General features: G+C 46.2%; 6 protein-coding genes across 11 annotated transcripts; 1 reads left to right on the top strand and 5 right to left on the bottom strand.

Moving 5' to 3' along the window:
- Positions 1–2,355: 2,355 nt before the first annotated feature.
- LOC117144941 (DNA repair protein RAD51 homolog 3) lies at positions 2,356–5,122 on the bottom strand. Of its 4 annotated transcripts, XR_004459678.1 has the most exons (8): positions 5,017–5,122; positions 4,738–4,959; positions 4,565–4,671; positions 4,351–4,508; positions 4,083–4,211; positions 3,799–4,025; positions 3,369–3,723; positions 2,357–3,215 (listed from the first exon to the last, which is right to left on the bottom strand). XR_004459678.1 is itself a non-coding variant. In XM_033310395.1 (6 exons), exons 1-6 carry the CDS (start codon positions 5,034–5,036, stop codon positions 3,849–3,851), a joined length of 813 nt encoding a protein of 270 aa, XP_033166286.1. In that variant the 5' UTR covers positions 5,037–5,122; the 3' UTR covers positions 3,749–3,848. The 4 variants fall into 4 exon arrangements, 1 of the variants encoding a protein (XP_033166286.1); XR_004459677.1 differs by having other exon boundaries at positions 2,356–3,723; XR_004459679.1 differs by lacking the exon at positions 3,369–3,723 and having other exon boundaries at positions 2,360–3,215.
- A 119-nt stretch (positions 5,123–5,241) lies between these two features.
- LOC117144942 (serine palmitoyltransferase small subunit B) lies at positions 5,242–6,138 on the top strand. 2 transcript variants are annotated; one of them, XR_004459680.1, is made up of 3 exons: positions 5,242–5,403; positions 5,465–5,739; positions 5,807–6,138. XR_004459680.1 is itself a non-coding variant. In XM_033310396.1 (2 exons), the coding sequence occupies exons 1-2, from the start codon at positions 5,307–5,309 to the stop codon at positions 5,620–5,622; spliced, it is 255 nt and encodes an 84-aa protein (XP_033166287.1). In that variant the 5' UTR covers positions 5,242–5,306; the 3' UTR covers positions 5,623–5,780. The 2 variants fall into 2 exon arrangements, 1 of the variants encoding a protein (XP_033166287.1); XM_033310396.1 differs by lacking the exon at positions 5,807–6,138 and having other exon boundaries at positions 5,465–5,780.
- LOC117145687 (pickpocket protein 19) lies at positions 5,703–7,391 on the bottom strand. Its single transcript, XM_033311429.1, has 7 exons — positions 7,357–7,391; positions 7,186–7,299; positions 6,920–7,136; positions 6,407–6,855; positions 6,140–6,346; positions 5,941–6,047; positions 5,703–5,880 (listed from the first exon to the last, which is right to left on the bottom strand). Exons 1-7 carry the CDS (start codon positions 7,389–7,391, stop codon positions 5,717–5,719), a joined length of 1,293 nt encoding a protein of 430 aa, XP_033167320.1. The 3' UTR covers positions 5,703–5,716.
- Positions 7,392–8,094: 703 nt separating this feature from the next.
- LOC117143547 (phenoloxidase-activating factor 3) lies at positions 8,095–9,816 on the bottom strand. Its single transcript, XM_033308287.1, has 4 exons — positions 9,578–9,816; positions 9,361–9,521; positions 8,932–9,257; positions 8,095–8,808 (listed from the first exon to the last, which is right to left on the bottom strand). Exons 1-4 carry the CDS (start codon positions 9,639–9,641, stop codon positions 8,202–8,204), a joined length of 1,158 nt encoding a protein of 385 aa, XP_033164178.1. The 5' UTR covers positions 9,642–9,816; the 3' UTR covers positions 8,095–8,201.
- Positions 9,817–11,156: 1,340 nt separating this feature from the next.
- Positions 11,157–12,997, bottom strand: LOC117143412 (serine protease grass). The gene is made up of 6 exons (XM_033308107.1): positions 12,812–12,997; positions 12,565–12,737; positions 12,096–12,309; positions 11,989–12,037; positions 11,739–11,932; positions 11,157–11,675 (listed from the first exon to the last, which is right to left on the bottom strand). The coding sequence occupies exons 1-6, from the start codon at positions 12,888–12,890 to the stop codon at positions 11,251–11,253; spliced, it is 1,134 nt and encodes a 377-aa protein (XP_033163998.1). The 5' UTR covers positions 12,891–12,997; the 3' UTR covers positions 11,157–11,250.
- A 331-nt stretch (positions 12,998–13,328) lies between these two features.
- LOC117143411 (NADP-dependent malic enzyme) lies at positions 13,329–19,218 on the bottom strand. 2 transcript variants are annotated; one of them, XM_033308105.1, is made up of 7 exons: positions 18,983–19,218; positions 16,542–16,716; positions 15,427–16,476; positions 15,214–15,366; positions 14,858–15,152; positions 14,625–14,789; positions 13,329–13,784 (listed from the first exon to the last, which is right to left on the bottom strand). In XM_033308105.1, exons 1-7 carry the CDS (start codon positions 18,997–18,999, stop codon positions 13,765–13,767), a joined length of 1,875 nt encoding a protein of 624 aa, XP_033163996.1. In that variant the 5' UTR covers positions 19,000–19,218; the 3' UTR covers positions 13,329–13,764. The 2 variants fall into 2 exon arrangements, with proteins under 2 accessions (XP_033163996.1, XP_033163997.1); XM_033308106.1 differs by having other exon boundaries at positions 13,329–14,591; positions 14,661–14,789.
- Positions 19,219–19,410: the final 192 nt, after the last annotated feature.

Raw genomic sequence — 19,410 nt, 5'->3', positions numbered from 1 at the left:
TCTAAATATGTTTCTCGGTTGCGCTGGGCTCTTGGCTCTTTGCGCCGTTGTCGTGGCTGTTGCAACAATTTGCAGCAAATTGAAAGCCAATTACGTTGTTTGCAGCATGCCAAGGCAGCGACGGTCGCTGCGGATCGCATCGGATCGGTTTGGAGCAGCCATATAGCCAGGGCCTCGCTTTCGCGGCCGGCAGACAGGCGAATTGCGGGGCACACAGCACTCGTAGACGACATAAATATCAAATACAGGTCCATAAATTTGAAACCAATTAGCCAACTTAAATTGATAATAGTTGGCCGCTGCGAGGGAGCTGGAGCTCACAGGAGCTGGGTGCCTAGCATTTGCCTACTGCCCGCAGGAAGCTGCCACCGACGCGATCCTCCACTCGAGGATCTCTTTGGCGATCGCTAATGGCAGTGCCATTTGATGACATACGTCGCTCGTGTTGAGCCGCCAATTTTCGACCGACAATTGCTGGCCATATATGTATGTAAGTAAGGACGCAGTAAAGGCAAATGCAGCAGCGACATCAGCAACTGCCACTGCAGCAAATGCATCGTCTCATATGTCGCATGTCGTGCCTGTCGTGTCGTTCTAATCACAATTGCTGCCTCTGCCGCGGCTGCGCCTTTTTATGGCGCTTTTATGCAAAACAACTTAATTTCGAGGCCCGATCCGTTTGCCACAATGCAGCGCGTAAAATATGCACTCGCAGGCAGCGGCAGCGGACGAAGTAGCAGCAACATGGCTAGCAAAACGAAAGACTTAGACAACGAACTCGTACAAATGTTTCGTCCATTTGCCTGTGTGTGTCGAGCTGTTATAGAAAATTATCTGAAACTGATTTGATATATATTCAAATAGGCGCTGTGCGACACATGTTGCTGCTGTTACATGCAACATTTGCCGTATTTGTTGCACGCAGCAGCAACAGCAACAGCAACAGCAGCAACTGCACAGAGCTCCTGGAGGAGTTGCAAACCCCAACCGACTGGTAGCCAGTTTCGACTTGTCGTTGTTATTTGTATGAATTGCTATGGATAACATCGCTAGCAGTAAACGTTTAGTTTGTGTTTTAATTAAAATATTTTCATTTCCCCTGCGCCAGTGGCAGGCGAAGATTGCCGCTGAGAAACACGCTGCGACTGGATCAAGATCCAGGCACATCCGTGTCTTGCTGGACAAGTGGCATTTATAAGCTGCATTATAAACTAATTTAGGTGGGGAATTGATTGGCTAATAGACCTGGGAAACGTCCGAGTGAAAGTCGTAGGAATGGAACTACCATCAAAGAAGTATCTTTAGAGAAATAAATCGAATTTTATATGACTACATATTTATTTAGCTTAACCACGATTTTTAAAATGAGCCTTTAAGTGTTTTACCGATCTGCTTATTATCTAAGCTTCAGGGACCTTTACCAAAAAATCACAATTAAAGTGACTAATTCGATTTGAATGTCAAAACATTGGGATCTAATCCCACTGGCCATTTAACCCCTCTTAGTCGCTCATTAATTGATTTACCAAGCCCCCTGAAGCCCCCAAAGAAAGAAAGAGGAGCCAGAAAACCAGTGAAAAATCACCCAACTGCGGCAGAACCGCGCTTTATAAATGTCAGAGGCGACATTAATGTAGCGCATTTGTCTAATTAGACAAGCGTTTTGGGCATGATGCTCCGCAGCTCTCGCTCCACGCCAAATAAATTAATCAGCTAATTGATGGGCATAAATTACGGGCATGCAAATGAGACGAGATCGCGGCTGCTGCTCTCCTGGCCAAAATTGATGGCCAGGCCAAATTAAATTGGGCAAATGAGCGGAGCCGGGCCATTTAGTAGTGTCAATGGCCGATGCTGAAGGGCCACCCACTGGGCAGCAGATTAGGCATCGAGACGTAGTGAAGTGCTTTCCAAATCGAAGCTTGCCAGGTGCAACGTACAACTCAATTAATAACAATTTCTCAGAACAATAAGCCAGGCGGCGGCAGCGGCCGCGGTGCAATCCTTTTTGGCCAACATTTGATTATCTCACGGCCAGAGTGGAGCAGAGTGGCTCCTCCTGGAGCCGCAGCTTGTGGCCGTGGCTCCTGCTATCGGGCGCTGCCATCGGGGCGGCGCGGTGTTGCGGAATTAGCCACTCTGGGCCTGAACTTTGGCGGTGCACGAGGTCGTGGCCAAATTGCCAGGCCATGCTCGGTAACTCGGAATGTTTGTTGGCTTTTTGCTTTTTGTTTTAATTGAAAGCCGTACGAAATGGAAAATGGGAAATGGACTTTCAACTTGCCAGCTTGGTAAATTACACACACGAAAAGAAAAATATTTAAAACTAATGTAGTAAATAATATATTAGCCATTACGATTTACCAGAAACGAATATAAAAAATACAATGATACAAAGACCAAACTTAACATTGCCTTTTAATGATTCCAAAATAAAATCTATACCAAATCTGAATCTGTAGTGTTTTTTTACTGATACCAAAATCTTTTTCCGATCATCTCGGAAACTTTTTTCGGTGCCACCGGCTCAGTCAGACTATTTCTAGTTTTTGAGGTGCAAGTGCATTACAGGGCAGTTGGAAATTTATGGCGGGCCAGGCGGTGTCGAAAATAGCGCCAGCATCTCCGCGATGACGACGAAGACGATGCGAGCCCGATGTTGATAGCTATAGCTATCCGCCGGCTGGAGTTACTTTCTAATGCTGCAGTCACAGAGCGGCGATGTGGATGTGGATGAGGATGCATTGCACACGAAAGTCATAAGCGCAACCGAGGCAATTAAGTTCGAGCGACAAGTTGCGCCGCTGGAAGCCAGGAAACTCGGCTAGGATCGGGTGGGATCGGTGGAAACTGGGAGGGGAGCTCGGCTCTGCAGCTGTTACATGTTTATGGCTCGAAACGGATCGCACGTAATGGGATTTGCGCTGAGCGACAGCGATAGCCTGTGACTGCACCAGCGAACTCCGCCAGGCAGTGAGCACCAGGCCCAGTCACATCCACCGATTCCGATCCAGAGACTAAGCCATATGGGTAGAGCTATAGCCACAAGTGCTGCTTCGACTCCAGCGCCTCAATAAAGCCGATCGCATTACCAATTAGGCGTGCACACTCGGCTAAACAGCCGCCTCCTTATGGCAAGTGGAAATTGAATTAGTTGTCGCTGCATATGCGTGACTAGCTGCTGCCCGGAGCTCCATGTTCGCCTAAGGAGTGCACTGGAAAAAATAACGTATGCAAGTATTTGGTTCTACTTTTCCAAAAGTGAGCATTGCACTGTACACAGCCAAAGTTAAACATATATATTGTAAATGACATGAAATGTTACCAAATGAATCATTCAAATATTCATCTAGAAAGAGATACTTTACTTTTTCCAGTGTATAATAAAAGGCCGCGGGCTAGAGATCGGCAGTCTGGTTTGGGTGTCGCCGTTCGTATGTGTAAACACTTTTTACACTTTGCCACATTCCTGCGCCGCGCGCATAAATCAGGCGTTGCTCGCCTGTCAATCTGGAGCTGCGCCATCGATAGGCATCGGGCTCCTCGTGGAGTGGAGGTGACCGGTGGAGCTTTTAGCAAGTGCTCAGCAGCTGGCTGGGTGTGCGCTAGTTGCGGATCCGTTTTCTGTGCCACAGCGCATCATGGCAAGTGGTTGAGGATGCCGTTTGCCAATGCTGCTGCTGCTCCTCTTTCCTGTGCTAATGCTTCGATTCTAATCTTTTGCTTAACATATTTTTATTTTATAGAAAAACAATATATCATCTGATAATTTCATATTTAATCCTACTACGCATTTACCTGTTTTTAACTAATGCTTAAGCTCGGCACAAAGTAAAAGTGATGCAGCCTCATTCGGATTCCTTAATTAATCTACTCGTTCGCCACGACTTGCCCAGGTGAAGCTCAGAGCTGCCCGTAAACCAGATGCGCTCGTTGATCAAGTGCGAATGCAGATCCCCCAAGGCGGGCTCCACTTGGAACTTTTGCTTGACGTAGCGATGCGTGAGCACATTGGTGAAGACCCACTGCCGTTGGACGGGATTATGAAAGGAAAGCAAAATTGATCGATTGTGAGGACTTACGGCCAATTCGTGTTGACGTTGCAATCTCCGCATGCTTTCATGCAGTTCCAGGAGCAGCTCGTAACGATGGGCGCCATCCTCAAGCATTCGCAGAGTAAAAGCCAGGGAGTCGATTACAATCAGCTTAATCTAAGGAGACAGTTGCGTTTTTAAAGTTACAGGCATGTTTTTCATTTCATTTCATTTTTTGAGGTGTTACCAAGAGACTAGGTAAACATTTTATAAAAGCGAAGGAGATATTAGAAATATATGTAATAACATAAATTACATCGGGATGATCCACGAGATGCCTGTGGCAACTGAGCACAGTGGCCATTAATTGATCCAGTTTGGGGCACCTTACATAATGGATTTTCTGAAGCATTTTGTGATCCTTAAATTCTGGAACTCTATGTGCATACTGCCTTTCCAGTTTCAGAGCTAGGCCTAGAAATAGACTTTGTTTAGTTACACCAGAGAAATAGTTTATCCCATCTACTAACCCATTAATCTGTCAGGATGGAAATCCTGTCGAGTGTCTATAAATAATGCACTGCCCTCCAATCCGCCAGCTGCCTTGGGAATTTGTACATTTAGGCAAAGTTGCAAGCTATCAATTAATACAAATACCATTTGTAAATCATAGTTAATAACAAAATAATAGTTTATAACGTACCACATTTGCGTTTTTCCAGTGCCCGAATTGCCAATCAGTTCGACCAGGTGACCCAAGGATATTCCACCTCCAAAATGAGTGTCCAGGGCTTTGTTGCCCGTCAGGATCTTGTTTGTGGGACTTTGTGAGATGTCCCAGCAGGATTTATCAAATATTCGAAGGTTTTCATGGGACACAGATGGTCTTCTTTCAATTGCTTCAGGTTGCGATGGCTCCCAAACCCTTGAAAGACACCAAGTTTATATGGATTCTAAGAGAGCTGTATGTTCTGGAACCTACCGAACAAATCTATTATTCATTTTAAGCTCCGGGCTGCTTAATTCTTGTTCAAAAACTTAAAAAACAAAAGATGTGATCACAAATAATCAAAACAATCGCGCCATATGATTTTACAGTATGTTAAGACTTAACATTGCAGTGTTGTGTTAGTTAACTGTTGAAGGCTGGCTGCTACAGAAATGCTTATACGATTCAAGTTTCATAACGTCTGGCTACACCAATTGTCATATGTTTTTTGTTTACAACTTAATTTCCTGCGACGCGAATTTATTGGACTTTACTCATCGAAAATGTTAAATTTAAAACACTTGGCCAGCCACGCCTACCGGCAGTACGAACTGGTGACGTGCGTGAACATGCTAGAGCCCTGGGAAAAGAAGCTGATCAGTGAGTATCGAAATTGGGCGACAAAGCCAACGGCTAATCCGGATTATTTGCTTTTAATCAGATGGATTCTTCCTGGTGATGCTCTTCCTGGTGCTCTTCTCCAGCTTCATGTATCTCCCCAACTACATGCAAACCCTAATGCAGTTCGTAACGCCGCCCAATTGGCACAATTCCCCGGATAGCGCAGCCTATGTGGCACAAAAGATGACACGGAGCTGAGCTCCTAATACCCACTTCGTACAAGTGCATCCGGCACACGCATACTCCCTATAGAAAGACAACTATGATTTAATGCTTATGATATTATTGTGATTTACGTCGACTGGTCCAAGATCTGTAAATATTGAACTGTGCCAAGAAAAAACCGCTTAACCCACTTCACAATCGTTTTTCTGTACCGCAGACAGATAACAATGGTCTCCACCATTCGCAAGGCGGATGTGTTGAAGAACAGGCCAACCAGTCCTCCAAGGGAAACTGAAACGGCAACAGGCAAATTTAAAACTATTATAGATTAACATGGATAGAGTAGCTTACTCAAGAAGTCCAGTATAGTCTTGGTTACGCGACGAACATATCGCTGTGTTGGCAGCTCAACCAAGGCCACGCGGATCTCGGACACTTCATCTGAGGCTTCATCATCCCTTAAAGTTAAAAGATACATTATTAAGTAACCATTTACTTAATAGACTTATCAATGTTAAAATGTGGTAATGAAACTTCCTAATATGCTTACTCATCAGCCGAGTTGTAAATTATGTTGTACTCCGGCTCCTCGCAGGAGCTCATGCACTCGCAGGACTTGCGCTCCGTCATGATCTTGTCGCGGATCCGGGTCAGGCAGATCAGGCCCCGAACGTCACAAACGGGCAGATAATTCTGGCCGGGAATGGCCATAAAGTGACTGGTGCAGTTGCAGTTGTCCAGTTGCAGTAGCACAGTACTAAGGATTATACATAAATCTATGAATGAAGTCCATTATATTAAGTTTATTAAGTATTACCACTCCACCACGCAGCCGGAGTAGCTGTAGAAGTCGTAGATTCCCTGTCGCTCCGGCACATGCTCATGGCCATAGCGACATCGCCGCTGCTCCATGCTTAGGTCCTGGACACTCTCGTCGTTGTGCACCTCGATTACGTTCAGGATCAGCTCCTTGTAGTGACCCAGTAGCACCGTTTCCCGTATCATGCCCTCGGAGAACTGGTAGGGCACATCGATTGGTGCATGAACGTACAGCTGAATGTCGGCGGCGGCATGGAAGCTGAGATGTCCCGGTCCCGTCATCCGGTTGTTGGTAAACTGGACATGGGACACTTTGCGTGCCTGATGCGAGTTGAAGGAGAAGCACAGTCCATACTCCGTGGGCATGGGCAGAAACTGATCGCAGCAGTCGAACAGCTTGTTTAGATACGTACAATTCACCAGCAACTGATGGCACTTGGTGCGGAACTGCAAGGATTCGGGGATATAACTAGAAGGTAGTACTATGAGCAAGCTGGGCAACGCAACGCACCACGTCCACAAGGTGGGTAAAGTTGGACGGACATCGCATCCTGGAGCAATCCTCGCAGCTGCTGCAGACGCCTCGATAGAATACAATTTCCGAAATGAAATCATCCACGTGCATGTCGTGCTCCACGCCGAAATGTGAATCACTCAGATCCCAAATCCTCTCGGCGTTATAAATCTCGCACACGGTAATGGCCGGAAAAGTGGAGTTCCAATTCAAGCTGGACAATGGAAGTTAGCTTAGGATACTTTTGAACTATTTGAACTTACTATATAGTATCCAGATTAAATGAAACCGACGAGGAGAGATAGCTATTGAGCAGCGACACGGAGACACTCGCAAAGAAGGGCAGCGTGTGGTAAATGGTCACCAAGTATAGAATCCTGCAATAGAAACATGATTTTGTATTGGAACTATATGGATTACATATAGTAGGTTACATCTTTAGCAAAAATACGTGGAAGCGGCTACGCATTGTTAACTATTCGGCGGAGAAAAGGAAACTGTTTGCCCAAATGTTCTTTTCGACAGCGAGCTTTTGGTAACAATGGGCCGCCTGATATCCATCTATCCATTGTTTCCGCTTTGGCCTACATTAAAATAACTACCCACTTTTATTGGCTTGGATTTAGTTCAATGTTAGAGCCCACATAAAACAGACGCGCCTGGCAATTAATAATATGGACATCCTTAAAAGCATAGGTCATATTGGACTTTTAAGGTCGTTGGTCAGTATTGCTCACTATTAACTTGCAGATATATATTTATATATCCAAACGTATTCCCAGACAAGATCTTAGGTTTTAAATGCAGCGCACCGCAAATTATAGCATACCAACGACATTACCATTATTAATGACTCAGTTTTCGATCAAAAGTCGAAGCTGATAGCCATATGATATAGAATTTCTAAGAAATCACGTTTTTATAGAATGATCACTCTCCGAAAGATTTATGATATTCAAGTAGAACTTTATTCAAGGCCATGACAACAAATTTTTAAGAATCTCTGATACATATGTATATCGAAATTATTCGGAATTCTAAAGCTATGCTTGAACAATATGAAAAGGTATGAGTCATAAGTGTAGTTCAAGCTTTCGTAAAAATGTTTGTTGTTAAAGGATCCAAGTCCCACCGAGATAAAGAATTGCTTTTTAAATATTGCTGCTAATAGTATTTATTAAAGTAATTTACAAATCTAGATAATCCTGCGGCAAGAAATCTTAAGACTATAAGAATATAAATAAGTTGGTGTCTTGTGGAAAGAGAGTATCGTTTGGCACTACTGAAGGTTCTGCGTGATCCAGGGCAGCATGTCGATGACGCTGGCGAAGACTCCCGGCTGGTTCTGGTTCTGTCCGCACAGCCGTCCGCCGAAGGAGACTACGCCGTACTGGACCACTCGGTAGGTGTTCTTGAAGCGGTGCTTGAAGAACACGGGGCCGCCGGAATCTCCCTGGCAGGTGTGCTTGATACCAGTTCCCGTGGCGCAGATGTGGTTGTCGTTCACCTCACCCTTGTTGTAGTACTGTCGGCACTCGTCCAGGCTCTTCCTGGTGATCAGCGCCTGCTGAAGCTTGGTGGCCACAGTTTCCTTCTCGGTGCCGCCCCAGCCGGCAACAAAGAAGCTCTGATCGAAGTCCAGTTCCTGGGACTTCTGGTCGATGGGCAGGCACACGGGCTTGATATGCGTTTTTTCCTTAACCACGCGATCCAGCTTGATGATGGCCACGTCATGGCTGATCTTGCCATGCACATAGTTGGGATGCACTCGTATGCGCTCTATGCCGTACTCCTCGTAGGGCGGAATGCACACGCGGTTTGTGCCGCCCAAATAGTGGCAGTCCTCCTCCGATTCCAGGTCATGCTCACCCAGGCGCACCGCGATTCTAAAAAGCAGAATACCATTTTCACACAGATTAGTCATCAGTACTAGATGTTGAACCAATTAGTACGAAAGATCAATATGGATTGCATTACGATGCGATGAAATTGTAGCATGAGGAACTTACACTTCCGGCTGATCAATGATGCAGTGGGCGGCGGTCAGGATGTGGCGTTCGCTGATGAGGCTGCCGCCGCAGCGGAATGGACGCGGATCGTTGATCTTGTACTTGAGCAGGGCCACCCAGGGAAAGTCGCCTGGCCTGGCCGTCTTTCCACCGCTCACCTTGGGATTGCCCTTGTTGCCGCAGTTGGTCACCGAGTTCAGCAGCTGCAGACCCTGGCGATCATACCGGTTCAGATTTCCGCCCTCCGATCGCACGACCTTCCGCTGCGACTCCCGATTGGGTGCGGACTGTGGGGTGGCCTCGTTGGGGCAACAAAGATGGAAGTCCTGAAAACATTCAAGTGGATTTATTAGAGAATATTTTTAGAAACCAGAAACAGATTTAATGGTCTTCAATATTTTAACTTATTTTGAAATCATCAACACCTACCCTCGTATTCGTAGTGCTCCTGCACTGCATCTCACTAATTTGGTTGTGGATTTTCCGTGGTATATTCCGACCGTAGATCCCGAGAATCTTCTGCACGAAGGGGCACTCCTGGTATCGGATGCACTGACCGGCTGCTTGGGCCGGCGTGACGCAGCTGCTCTCTGCAAGCCAATGGAATATTATTCCAATTCCTAGGATAGAACTTCTGATTACTTACGACTGCTGACCAGCTGGGGCAAGATGCACAAGAGCAGTCCAAGTCCAAACGCCGCAGACACCATCCTGACTGATTGCTATGATCAATAATCCGTAATCTCAACGTGGGACGCCTTCCTGTTGTTGTAAAAAACCCGTCTCAAGTCCGGATGCTAATGCTTCTGCTCTCCGAGATCTCGTTCCCGATCACGATTAAGTTCTCCAACGTGCGCGCTGAACAGATCAACTTGTAATGAAACCCAGATCGTCGTGTGCCGAGCTTTTGTAGCTCGGATTCGCGTGCTGTGGGAAGCGCCAATCCGATACGATCCAATCCAGACAGCACTTATGATCAATAGCTGAGCGCAATCCCAGATCGACGGATACAGGTTTTTGCCGCACTTCCACAAGATCAAGCGCAAGGCGGAGAACTACTAGTTTCAGATACTAGCTATCTAATTGAGTTGGTGTATATACAATACTATAAAGTTACGCTCGCTATAAAGCACTTACTTAATAGCTGATATAAATATAATATTTGTTTCTAACATTAGTTATGTTTTGTTAAAATACTGATTCTTTATAAAAGCATAACCACTTTTGAAAACTATAATCTTCACTACATCTATGATACGAAAAGCGATCGTGGAGCTTGGACCGTGGAGCGTGGGAAAAGCGATTAAATTCCAGGAAACCCCCTGGCGATTAGCCGGTCGCTCCAAGTCGCTACATCTCTGCCCCTCCATGTATCTGATTCTCCGGCATCTCCAGATCGACGCTGCAGTCGCGGGGACTGGCACGCGTCGTTAAGGTTCAACAGGTGGGCTGAGCTGGCGATTGAAGCGGTACTTTTTTGCTCAATTAGTATGCTACCCAATTCCCCATTCACCTGGCTACGCCCAAAGTGCAGGTCGTCGCCATAGCCACAGACATAGCCATATCGAAACCCGTTCTTTGGATATGAGTCGGATGTGTAACATGGAATTTCCAGAACAGAAATTCCCAGCATCGCCGGGTTAGATCTCTAAGTGCGCCATGCGTGCAAAAAATCCCCCGAAATTTGCGGTTTGCGATAAAAATCCTGCTAAGTTTAGAACGCACGTCACTTGGGACAGATCGGAAACTTTAGATCCTACTCTTATTAACATCTTGGAAAGAAACATACTCGTTAATCCAATCTAAAGCTTATCTTAAATTCGCTGGAGAGTCTAACAATTCAATTGAACTCGTATATTAGCTACATTATCGCGGTTGATTAATAGCTCAATGGGTACTTATTGCCACTAGGCAACACACAACACTCTTGGTTATCACTCGAGATTCAAGCGATATTCCTCACAAGTCTATTACACAATAATTCTGATTGTTAATATTCATAGAAAATGTGCATTTAATCACATGTCCATTGAATAGTAATAAAAGATGTATTTATGATTCATACACAAGTAATTGAAATTGTTGGGGAAAAGAGAGTAGAACAGGTTTTCACTTAATCCGTTATGATTTTCAATCCCACAGGGTATCCACAAATCGAGTCACTCAAATCATTTGCCATTAAGGTGTCATATGCAAAACACATTTCGAATAAAACCGCAAAGGTGTTGACTGAGTTTACAAATATGTGTTTAATATATTTATGGGTTTGACTTAATACTAAGGCACGCTCTAAGAACTGCCGACGAATGATGATGCTCCTCACAGACCATTGCTGGCCATGGTGTCCGTGATCCACTGCACGTACTCGCCCACATTTGTGTACAGACCGGGCAGGCTAATCTGTCCACAGGTGACCACACCCTGGCTGACGATCCCGAACTCGACCATTTTCGGCGCATACTCGCCCAAGTACTGGGCGGGTGCTTGGAGTGGGCCGCCGGAGTCGCCCTTGCAGGAGTCCTGCAGGTCGCCACCGCCCACGCAAAGTTGGCTGAGCGGCACTGCCCTGCGGTAGGCCTGGGAACAGGCGGATCGCGGCTGCAGCGGCACGTTCGCCTGGAGCAGCACATCCGAGGAGGAGCCGTTCTCCGTGGTGCCCCAGCCGGTCACAAAGTAGGTGCTTATCTGCTCCGCCTTCTCCTTCAGCTCGTCCGTGATGGGCAGGCAAATGGGCTTGATGTGCTCTGCATGGGGAATATACAATCAGCTATAGATGTTGATGGAGATTCACACTTGACTTGGCTTACTCTGGAAGGGAACGCTCCTGTTGAGCTTCAGCAAAGCTATGTCATGCATGATGTGGCGGGCGTCGTACTTCTCGTGAATCAGATGCTTCTCAATGCCCACATCCACAACTGGCGGGGCACACTTCTTCTTGCGTCCCTGCTGCCGGCAATCCTCCTCCGTGGAGATGCGGTGCTCGCCCAGGCGAATCTCATAGCTATGCAAATGGAGATTAAGATACGAATGCTTCCATATTGGGATTCGTTTACTTACAGATCGTTCTGAAGACCGTGGACACAGTGGGCAGCAGTCAGGATATAGCCTATAGCGATATACGTATTATTAAAAATCACATTAGATTTCTTGGGAGGAACACCTACGCTCTGAGATCATGGCTCCGCCGCACAGAAATCTGGACTCTCCAAACTGCTGGTAACGGAGCAGGGCCATCCAGGGTCTGGAGGAGAGCTTCACCTCGTAGCCATTGGCCACTCTTTGGCTGAGGAAGTTGCCGCAGTCGAAGTTTTCGTCCTTGAACAGGCTCATCACCTTGGAGTTGTGCTGAATGTTGGCTGAGGGGCAGCAGAAGTGGCGCTGAAAAAGAGACGTCATTAAAATGATCTAGTTTATATGGAATCTATAAATGACAAGGAATCTAGTTATTTATAGTTTGCTTTTCATATCAATGAGTTTCATTCTATGTATGAATAACATAATTGTAGTTCATTGTAATTCAGCGCGCATTTACGCAGGGGGTTTTTGTTTGATTTAATTATAGAGAATGGAGATAATGTTGACCATATAGTATATTGAACTTTGCGTCTCTGTCGCCTTCATTCTTGGACTCACCACTCCATTGAACTCGCCGCAGAGTGCCTTCTGCAGGTAACTGGCGTAGTCGGCTGGCACTTTCTGTCCGGCCTTCTGGGCTTCCGTCAGGCGCTCCTCGATGGTGCGGCAGGAGGAGAAGGGCATGCACTGACCCTGATCGCCATCCGGTGTGGTGCAGTCGTCGGCGTAGTCTGGCCCATGCAATAATGTACACCAATATTAGCATTAGCATCCCACCGACGCGGATTCGGAGAATTCCTCTAACCTGCTCGGGCAGATTGCACGCCCATCGACGAGACGATGGCAATACCATATAAGACGGCGAGGCTGTTGGCTATCATCATCTCGCTGGAATCGCTGATCTGGACTGCTCGGAACCTGTACGTGTGCGTGTGACGTGGATTTCTGGGCAAACAGACGTTTCAAGCGCGACTGGGAGATAACAAGCTGAGAAGTTGCGTTTTATACCGACAGCGGCAGCAGCAGCAGATGAGAGAACGAAATCGAGTTTAAATCGGAGCTTTAATCTCACATCGCTTCTGGCCCCGTCATCCGGAATAGAATTAACAATTTATGGAAATATCCGAATATTTTCAAACATTTGTTTATACTGCCCGAGACAATAACAAAACGAGTTAGGATCAAATGCGTTCCCAAGCCTCTCCTCTCTCATTCTCTTGCCGACACACAAACTTGAAACTCTCGCGAAAGCTCTGAAAACAAAGGGGCATCCAGATCTCAAGAGATCTGAAGCCAGCACTTGGCATTAAGGATCGACTGGGTTTAACTTGTGTTTTCGTTTTATTGTTTATCGCACATCATCATCATCTAGTCAGTGGTACAATGGCTGAATCGGTCCGATCGATAAGGGGCAGGGTTTCTAGTTACTGATACATTAGGCTCGACCTTTTAACAATAAATTATAACAAAGCTGCTTAATTGCGTTAATAAATATCAGACATGGCTAAACAACAAACATAATCGTCGCTCGAATATATCTACAGATATAAGGGAACTAATCGATAGAAAGCATAATGTTCTAACTTAGATAGTTGGTGGTGGTTAACGGCAGCGAGTTAAGTTGTTTTACATGTGGAATCGGTTGCATGGTTGGCTGTTTGGTTGTTTGCTTGTTTGCTTGTTTGGGTTGTTCTCACCAGTTAGCTCTGCTGTCTAGCCAATTGTTCTAGGCGGTCGGTTTGTAGGGGGTTCGATAATTTACATTACTTCCTCGCTCTCTGTGTGTGAACGAAAGGAGCATATAGCAATAGATAAATCAATCAATTGTCGAATTTCGGGTGGGTTGTGATTAAGCGTGAATTTGATAAATAAGTATAGCTTCAGAGCTCGCTTGATGCCGCCGTCAGAGTTAGTAGTAGTAGTAGTAGACAGAGCAGATCATATCGGAAGCTGGGGTACACTGATAATGCGGGATAGTTATGGCAAGCGGCGAGGAATGGAATTGCGAAGCCAATCGGGTGTTTAAGTTACAGCAAACCATAAACATAGCATAGATTAAATACAGATAGGATAGTGATAGCATAGAATAGAATACTGCGTAATTGCTTTTTCGGAGGCGTAGTCACCGTCACAGTCGTCAAGTCAATGTCGTCATTTGGTATCGTTCGATTCGGTATCACAAAATTAATAACATGATAATTTTTACATATATAAAAACATGGCATACATACATAATACTATTAAACAATTTGAAAATACATTTAAGAACCGATCCCTTGACTCCGCAGCTTGTTAAGTGTTATAATTATTTAATATTAACAACATATTAATCATTTCTTAGTTGCGGCTGAGTTCGACTGTCGGTGCCAACGGATCGATCGACAAACATTAAAAAAGAGTGAGCACTGGAAATTTATCTAGTCTAGGGTAGTTAGTAGTCGGTTGGTTGTTTTGTTGCTTGGTGCTGATGGTGTACGCTTGGAAGTAGTAGAGTGTGTTAGATGCAAAACAGAACGGTGCCATCAACCAGTTGAACGCATTAATGCTATTTTATTTGATGGCGGCAATGAGCGGGCTTTCTTCGCCTAGAATAAAATAAAGAAGAAATTAATTTTCACTTTGTTTTCCATAGAGCTTTGTGGGGACTAAATCACGAGTCTTAATGTAGGGCATCCGCGGCCAAACCCAGGAAGCGGGCATCGAGCTCTCGTAGTTGAAGTTGTACAGCTGGTTCTCCAGCCACTTGCGCTTGTCCTGTGGCTCCGGGTAGGTGGATGCTAAGCCTACAAAAGTAAACAAATTTAGTCATCTTTTCTGTTCCATCAAGATTGGTATGCTATTGGTATCTTACCTCTATCGTAGGCACATTTGGTCACGCCAACGGCAATGTTCATGGACACGTTGCGGATGCTCGATAGCGGAGGATACAGCGATCCGCGCTCAATGTCGCTGGGCTCCACGAAGTTGGCCAACTCCTGGGCGGCGATGAGGAACATTTCGTCGGGTATGTGGTGAGTACCCGTGCAGATGACGCCCAAGCCAACGCCTGGGAAGATGTAGGCGTTGTTGCCCTGGCCCGGGTAGAAGGTCTTTTCACCAATCTGGACCGGTGGGAAGGGAGAGCCCGACGAGAAGATCACGCGAGCCTGTGCATTTCAATCATCTCATTAGAGTTGGTCATTGTAATTTCCAATTCAAATAACTCACATCCGTGTGCTTGTAAGCATCCTCGGCAGTGCATTCTGCCTTGCTGGTGGGATTGGACAAGGCGAACACCACGGGCCTCTCATTGTTATCCGCCATGGTGCGCAGGATCTCAGGTGTGAAAATGCCGGCGGCAGCCGAGGCACCAATGAGAACCTGTTGATCAGTTTAGAATTACCAAAAATTCTATCAGAAATAAGAAATGATATAACATACACTGGGCTTGATGGTGGAGACAATCTCGGCGAGATCTGACATCGGATTGATGTCCTTGGCGTAGTGGATTTTGTGGCCATCCAGGTTGCCCACCTTGCGGCTCTTGGTCAGCAGTCCATCGATATCGACCATGTAAATTCTGTTGTAGGCCTCCTCGATGGGCACACCATCCTGCACCATGGCCTTTACCGTGAGATCGGCGATGCCGATGGCGGCCTCACCGGCTCCTGCAAACAGGAAGGTGTAGTCCTTGAAGGACTTGCCCGTAATACGCTTGGAGGCATAGAGTCCAGCAACGGCCACGGAGGCGGTGCCCTGGATGTCGTCGTTGAAGGTGCAGTAGGTGTTGCGGTACTTGTCCAGGAACCTAAATGCATTGTGGTTGCCAAAGTCCTCGAACTGGATCAGCGTGTTCTGGCCATAGCGCTGCACCACGGCCTCCATGAACTCGTCAATGAAGTCGTCGTACTCCCGACCAACCACTCGCTTCTGACGCAGACCCACGTACAGGGGATCCTCCAGCAGATCGATGTTGTTGGTGCCCACATCCACCACAATGGGCAGGCACTGATGGGGCTTGATTCCGGCCAGAGCCGTGTACAATGCCAGCTTGCCCACGGGAATGCCCATGCCGCAGGCTCCCAAATCTCCCAGTCCCAGGATGCGCTCGCCATCCGTCACACAGATAGCACGCACATTCGGCTCCGGCCAGTTCTTCATCACATCAAAGATGTGTCCGCGATCGTTGTAGGTGATGAACAGACCATGAGGACGTCTGTAGATCAGGCCAAAGCGCTGACAAGCCAAGCCCACTGTCGGCGTGTACACAATAGGCATTAGATCCTCGATGTTCTCCGACAGGAAGCGGAAGAACAGACGCTCATTGCGATCGTACAGATCGCTCAGATACAGATACTTGTTCAGCGGCTCCGTGTAGCGGTTAACGGCGATCTTGCAGAGCTGCAGCTGCTCCTCTTGCGTCTTGAAACGCGCTGGCTGCAATCCATGGATGCCCAGAGTTTGGCGCTCCTCCAGCGTAAAGGCCAGGCCCTAAAAAGAAAAGCATTTGTGAATACAAAACTTAAAGGCCACACAATTAATTTAGTGCTCCTTACCTTGTTGAGTCGCGGATCACGGATGTGATCTATGCCGCGCACCTGAGACGGGCAGATGATATCGCCCACCACCTCATGATAGTGCCGAGCGGTGGGAACTGTTGCTGCTGCCACAGCAGTCTTTCCTGTTGCTGAAGTGCCGCATCGGCACAATTTGCCCACAGTTCCACATAAGCTGCAAATGGCAAAAGTGCATTACGTGAATCACTTTATCAGCGTGGCAATTGGAGAACCCCCTGGGAACCCTTGACTTTGAGGTGGGCCCACTGTCATTCTTCACATTGCCACTGGGGGGCCCCCCTGTTCACCCACAAACACACACATATGTACATATTTATGGAATAAAAACGCCATGCCCAAGGTCGACGTCAGCTGCTTTTTGTTTATCACCGCGCTGGGCACGCCAAAATATAAAATGAAAAGCAGAAAAGAAGGAAACTAAGCCGCATTGTTTACAGCTGTCCCCCGGAATCCAAAGCGCCAGCGATAAGGGGGATGGATGGCCTGGCAACATCACGATAAAAATCTATGCACAGCCGCGGCCGTAACTCTAGCATCTAATCCAGTGCCTCAGAATCAAAGATCTTCAGTATAAAAACTATTTGAAACTACAAGTTAAGTTCTACCGCTTGGACTGAATTGCATTATTATTTATTCTCCTTAAGGACAACTAAAGTAGCTAATTTTCTGGCCACTTCCTTGTGATCGTATCAATTTAATGAATTACAAAACCAATTGGATCATTGAACTTGAAAATGTTTTACTGTTTTTGAAGCGTAAATGCCCCAAGATAAGATTGCGAAACTAACAACTCGTAGTGGAGAGCTTACAAAAATAAATTATGGACACCTACTCATTAGTAGATCAATTAATTAAAAACAGGTTCTGATTATGCAACACTGTAACTGTGATCGAAGTGCCAATCGAAGATCATATATTATAAGCTGCCCTATAATTTTGACCCCTGCTGTTTGGTTTTTGCTAGCTGGCAGTTCTAATAGATGGTGCTAATTACGAGAGAGGCAAATGTCGCGGGACAGAGGCGTGTGACTAATTTGTGTTTGCGGTTCATTGATGGAATCATGCTCGCGGGGAATGGGAATGGGTTTGGCAGAGGGTCGGTATCGGTGTCGCTGTTGGATTTTGGTCAAGTTGGAACCGGTTAGTGACGTGCGCCGGGCTGGAAACCCCGAGATCCCTTACGCCGACAAAAGGCGAGCACTTTGGGTTGATAATTATCGTTTAGGTAACACGCTATCACTCGTCAATTTTTTCCATTTATGTGAATGGCACTCACATGAGCCCCCACCACGTCGAGTGCTAAACAATTTCGCATATCTGAGCCAAATACACGGAATAAGTGCGTGTCGTAAATGATACCCTCTATATCTCCAAGTGCTACCAATAGTTATTTTTAGGGTCCTAAAGGCCCTAAGAACATTACCCCTAAGAACTGGAGTCTGAAGGCAAAAGCTGGCCAAGTTCATTAAACTCTTTACGTCTTTCCTCTTTTTGCTAGCCAAATTTCTGGCTAACGGTTTGCGTGGGAACGAGAGGCAAGATAGCGGGCCAGCTGAAAACATTCTTGATGAACTTGGCAACGAAAAACGCTGACAGTGGCGATACAAAGCACACATTTTTTCGGTATATGCACTAAATTTAGAATTCCGCCAGACCATCTTTCGAATATATGTCCATGTCCATGGTATTGAAGGTGTTGTGTTTTCGCTACACAGGAAAGAAATTGTTTTCGATTGTAAAAGTATGATAAAGAACTTTCCATTAGTTGTTTTTTCTTAGAAAACTGCTAAACAGTAGAATACATTTGTATTTGTACTTCCTATCCAGCTATGAATCATAGAAAATTCATACGAATTATGTGCGAAGATATTCCTCCACCGAAGAATAGAGCACATATTATTATGATACCTAGCACCGCTTTTCTCTCTCTGCAGCCCATTGATTTTTTCAGCTGTTTCTTGTTTGCCAGCCAAAAAAACGAAGACATGCAAGTTCGAAAACGCTTATGCAATTGCAAGGGAAAAGTGAAAATTCTGAAAACAGCTGTTCGCCGAACGGGACCAGCAAGTGCGAGAAAGGGAGGGAAGCCAAAGGGTCAATGCCAGGCCATGTGCGATTCCCAATCGGAATCCCTATCTCGCTCGCACTTAGCGTTTCCCAGTGAAAACGAAAGCTGCGCAGCAAAAGGAGGAACAAAAAAAGAGAAGGGGAAATGGGATGATATACTATGTGAATATATTGTATATACACACGGACGCCTTGGCGGCCGCTCGTCTGATCCGAGTGACTAGGTCACTGGGCTACCAGCTGGGGCAGTTGCTCCTCCCGCATCGCGAATTCTTACATAATTCAAGACCGAGGCACACACGCTCACAAATCCTTCGAGGCGAGTCCTTGCATAAACGAAAAAAAAAGCTTACCTGGGTCGTGAGAACATTTTTATGTCGTATAATTGCTTTCCGTTGCGCTGCTAATATCACTGCTCTTGTGTCAGTCAAATCCGTTTGACAGTTGTCCGGCTACAAAGGGCTAATACTTTCGTTTGCGTACGGTAACTTTGCAGTGCGACGCGGTCAGCGCCAACGACGATTTTCCAGGAATAAAATTATAGCTCTGCGCGCGGGCTTTAACCCACCCCAACAACTTACAAAAACGACACTAGTGACCAGGCGACGCGAAAACGCAAGCGAAACTTGAATGGGACTAAAAATGGCAGATGTGCGAGGTGAGTGCAGGGTGCGGAACTCCGCTGGCGAACAGTGCGCACTCGAACCTTTTCGAACTGACAAGCAGTGGGGAAGCGAACCTGTTAACCTAAAATTTAGTTCACTTTCGAACTTTGAGTAAA

Source organism: Drosophila mauritiana, chromosome 3R, assembly GCF_004382145.1.
Source record: "Drosophila mauritiana strain mau12 chromosome 3R, ASM438214v1, whole genome shotgun sequence".
Taxonomy (NCBI): domain Eukaryota; kingdom Metazoa; phylum Arthropoda; class Insecta; order Diptera; family Drosophilidae; genus Drosophila; species Drosophila mauritiana.
Note: the sequence above shows the minus strand (reverse complement) of the source record. Positions and strands in the feature narration are given on the sequence as shown.

Bases quoted from the DNA above. Each gene is read 5' to 3' on its own strand.
- LOC117144941 (XM_033310395.1), bottom strand. From the start codon at position 5,036: ATGAATAATAGATTTGTTCG. The intron at 4,212-4,350 runs GTAATTTATGTT...CTGTCTCCTTAG, and splicing joins ATCTCGTGGATCATCCCGAT to ATTAAGCTGATTGTAATCGA. The intron at 4,026-4,082 runs GTAAGTCCTCAC...GTCCAACGGCAG, and splicing joins AACGTCAACACGAATTGGCC to TGGGTCTTCACCAATGTGCT.
- LOC117144942 (XM_033310396.1), top strand. From the start codon at position 5,307: ATGTTAAATTTAAAACACTTGGCCAGCCACGCCTACCGGCAGTACGAA. The intron at 5,404-5,464 runs GTGAGTATCGAA...GCTTTTAATCAG, and splicing joins CTGGGAAAAGAAGCTGATCA to ATGGATTCTTCCTGGTGATG.
- LOC117145687 (XM_033311429.1), bottom strand. From the start codon at position 7,391: ATGCGTAGCCGCTTCCACGTATTTTTGCTAAAGAT. The intron at 7,137-7,185 runs GTAAGTTCAAAT...TCCATTGTCCAG, and splicing joins TTTAATCTGGATACTATATA to CTTGAATTGGAACTCCACTT. The intron at 6,856-6,919 runs GTGCGTTGCGTT...GAATCCTTGCAG, and splicing joins TTACCCACCTTGTGGACGTG to TTCCGCACCAAGTGCCATCA.
- LOC117143547 (XM_033308287.1), bottom strand. From the start codon at position 9,641: ATGGTGTCTGCGGCGTTTGGACTTGGACTGCTCTTGTGCATCTTGCCC. The intron at 9,522-9,577 runs GTAAGTAATCAG...ATTGGCTTGCAG, and splicing joins GCCCCAGCTGGTCAGCAGTC to AGAGCAGCTGCGTCACGCCG. The intron at 9,258-9,360 runs GTAGGTGTTGAT...GAATGTTTTCAG, and splicing joins GGAGCACTACGAATACGAGG to GACTTCCATCTTTGTTGCCC.
- LOC117143412 (XM_033308107.1), bottom strand. From the start codon at position 12,890: ATGATGATAGCCAACAGCCTCGCCGTCTTATATGGTATTGCCATCGTC. The intron at 11,933-11,988 runs GTAAGTAAACGA...CCATTTGCATAG, and splicing joins CACGGTCTTCAGAACGATCT to CTATGAGATTCGCCTGGGCG. The intron at 11,676-11,738 runs GTAAGCCAAGTC...TTCCCCATGCAG, and splicing joins CAGGAGCGTTCCCTTCCAGA to AGCACATCAAGCCCATTTGC.
- LOC117143411 (XM_033308105.1), bottom strand. The intron at 15,153-15,213 runs GTGAGTTATTTG...TGAAATGCACAG, and splicing joins ATGCTTACAAGCACACGGAT to GCTCGCGTGATCTTCTCGTC. The intron at 14,790-14,857 runs GTAAGATACCAA...TTACTTTTGTAG, and splicing joins CAAATGTGCCTACGATAGAG to GCTTAGCATCCACCTACCCG.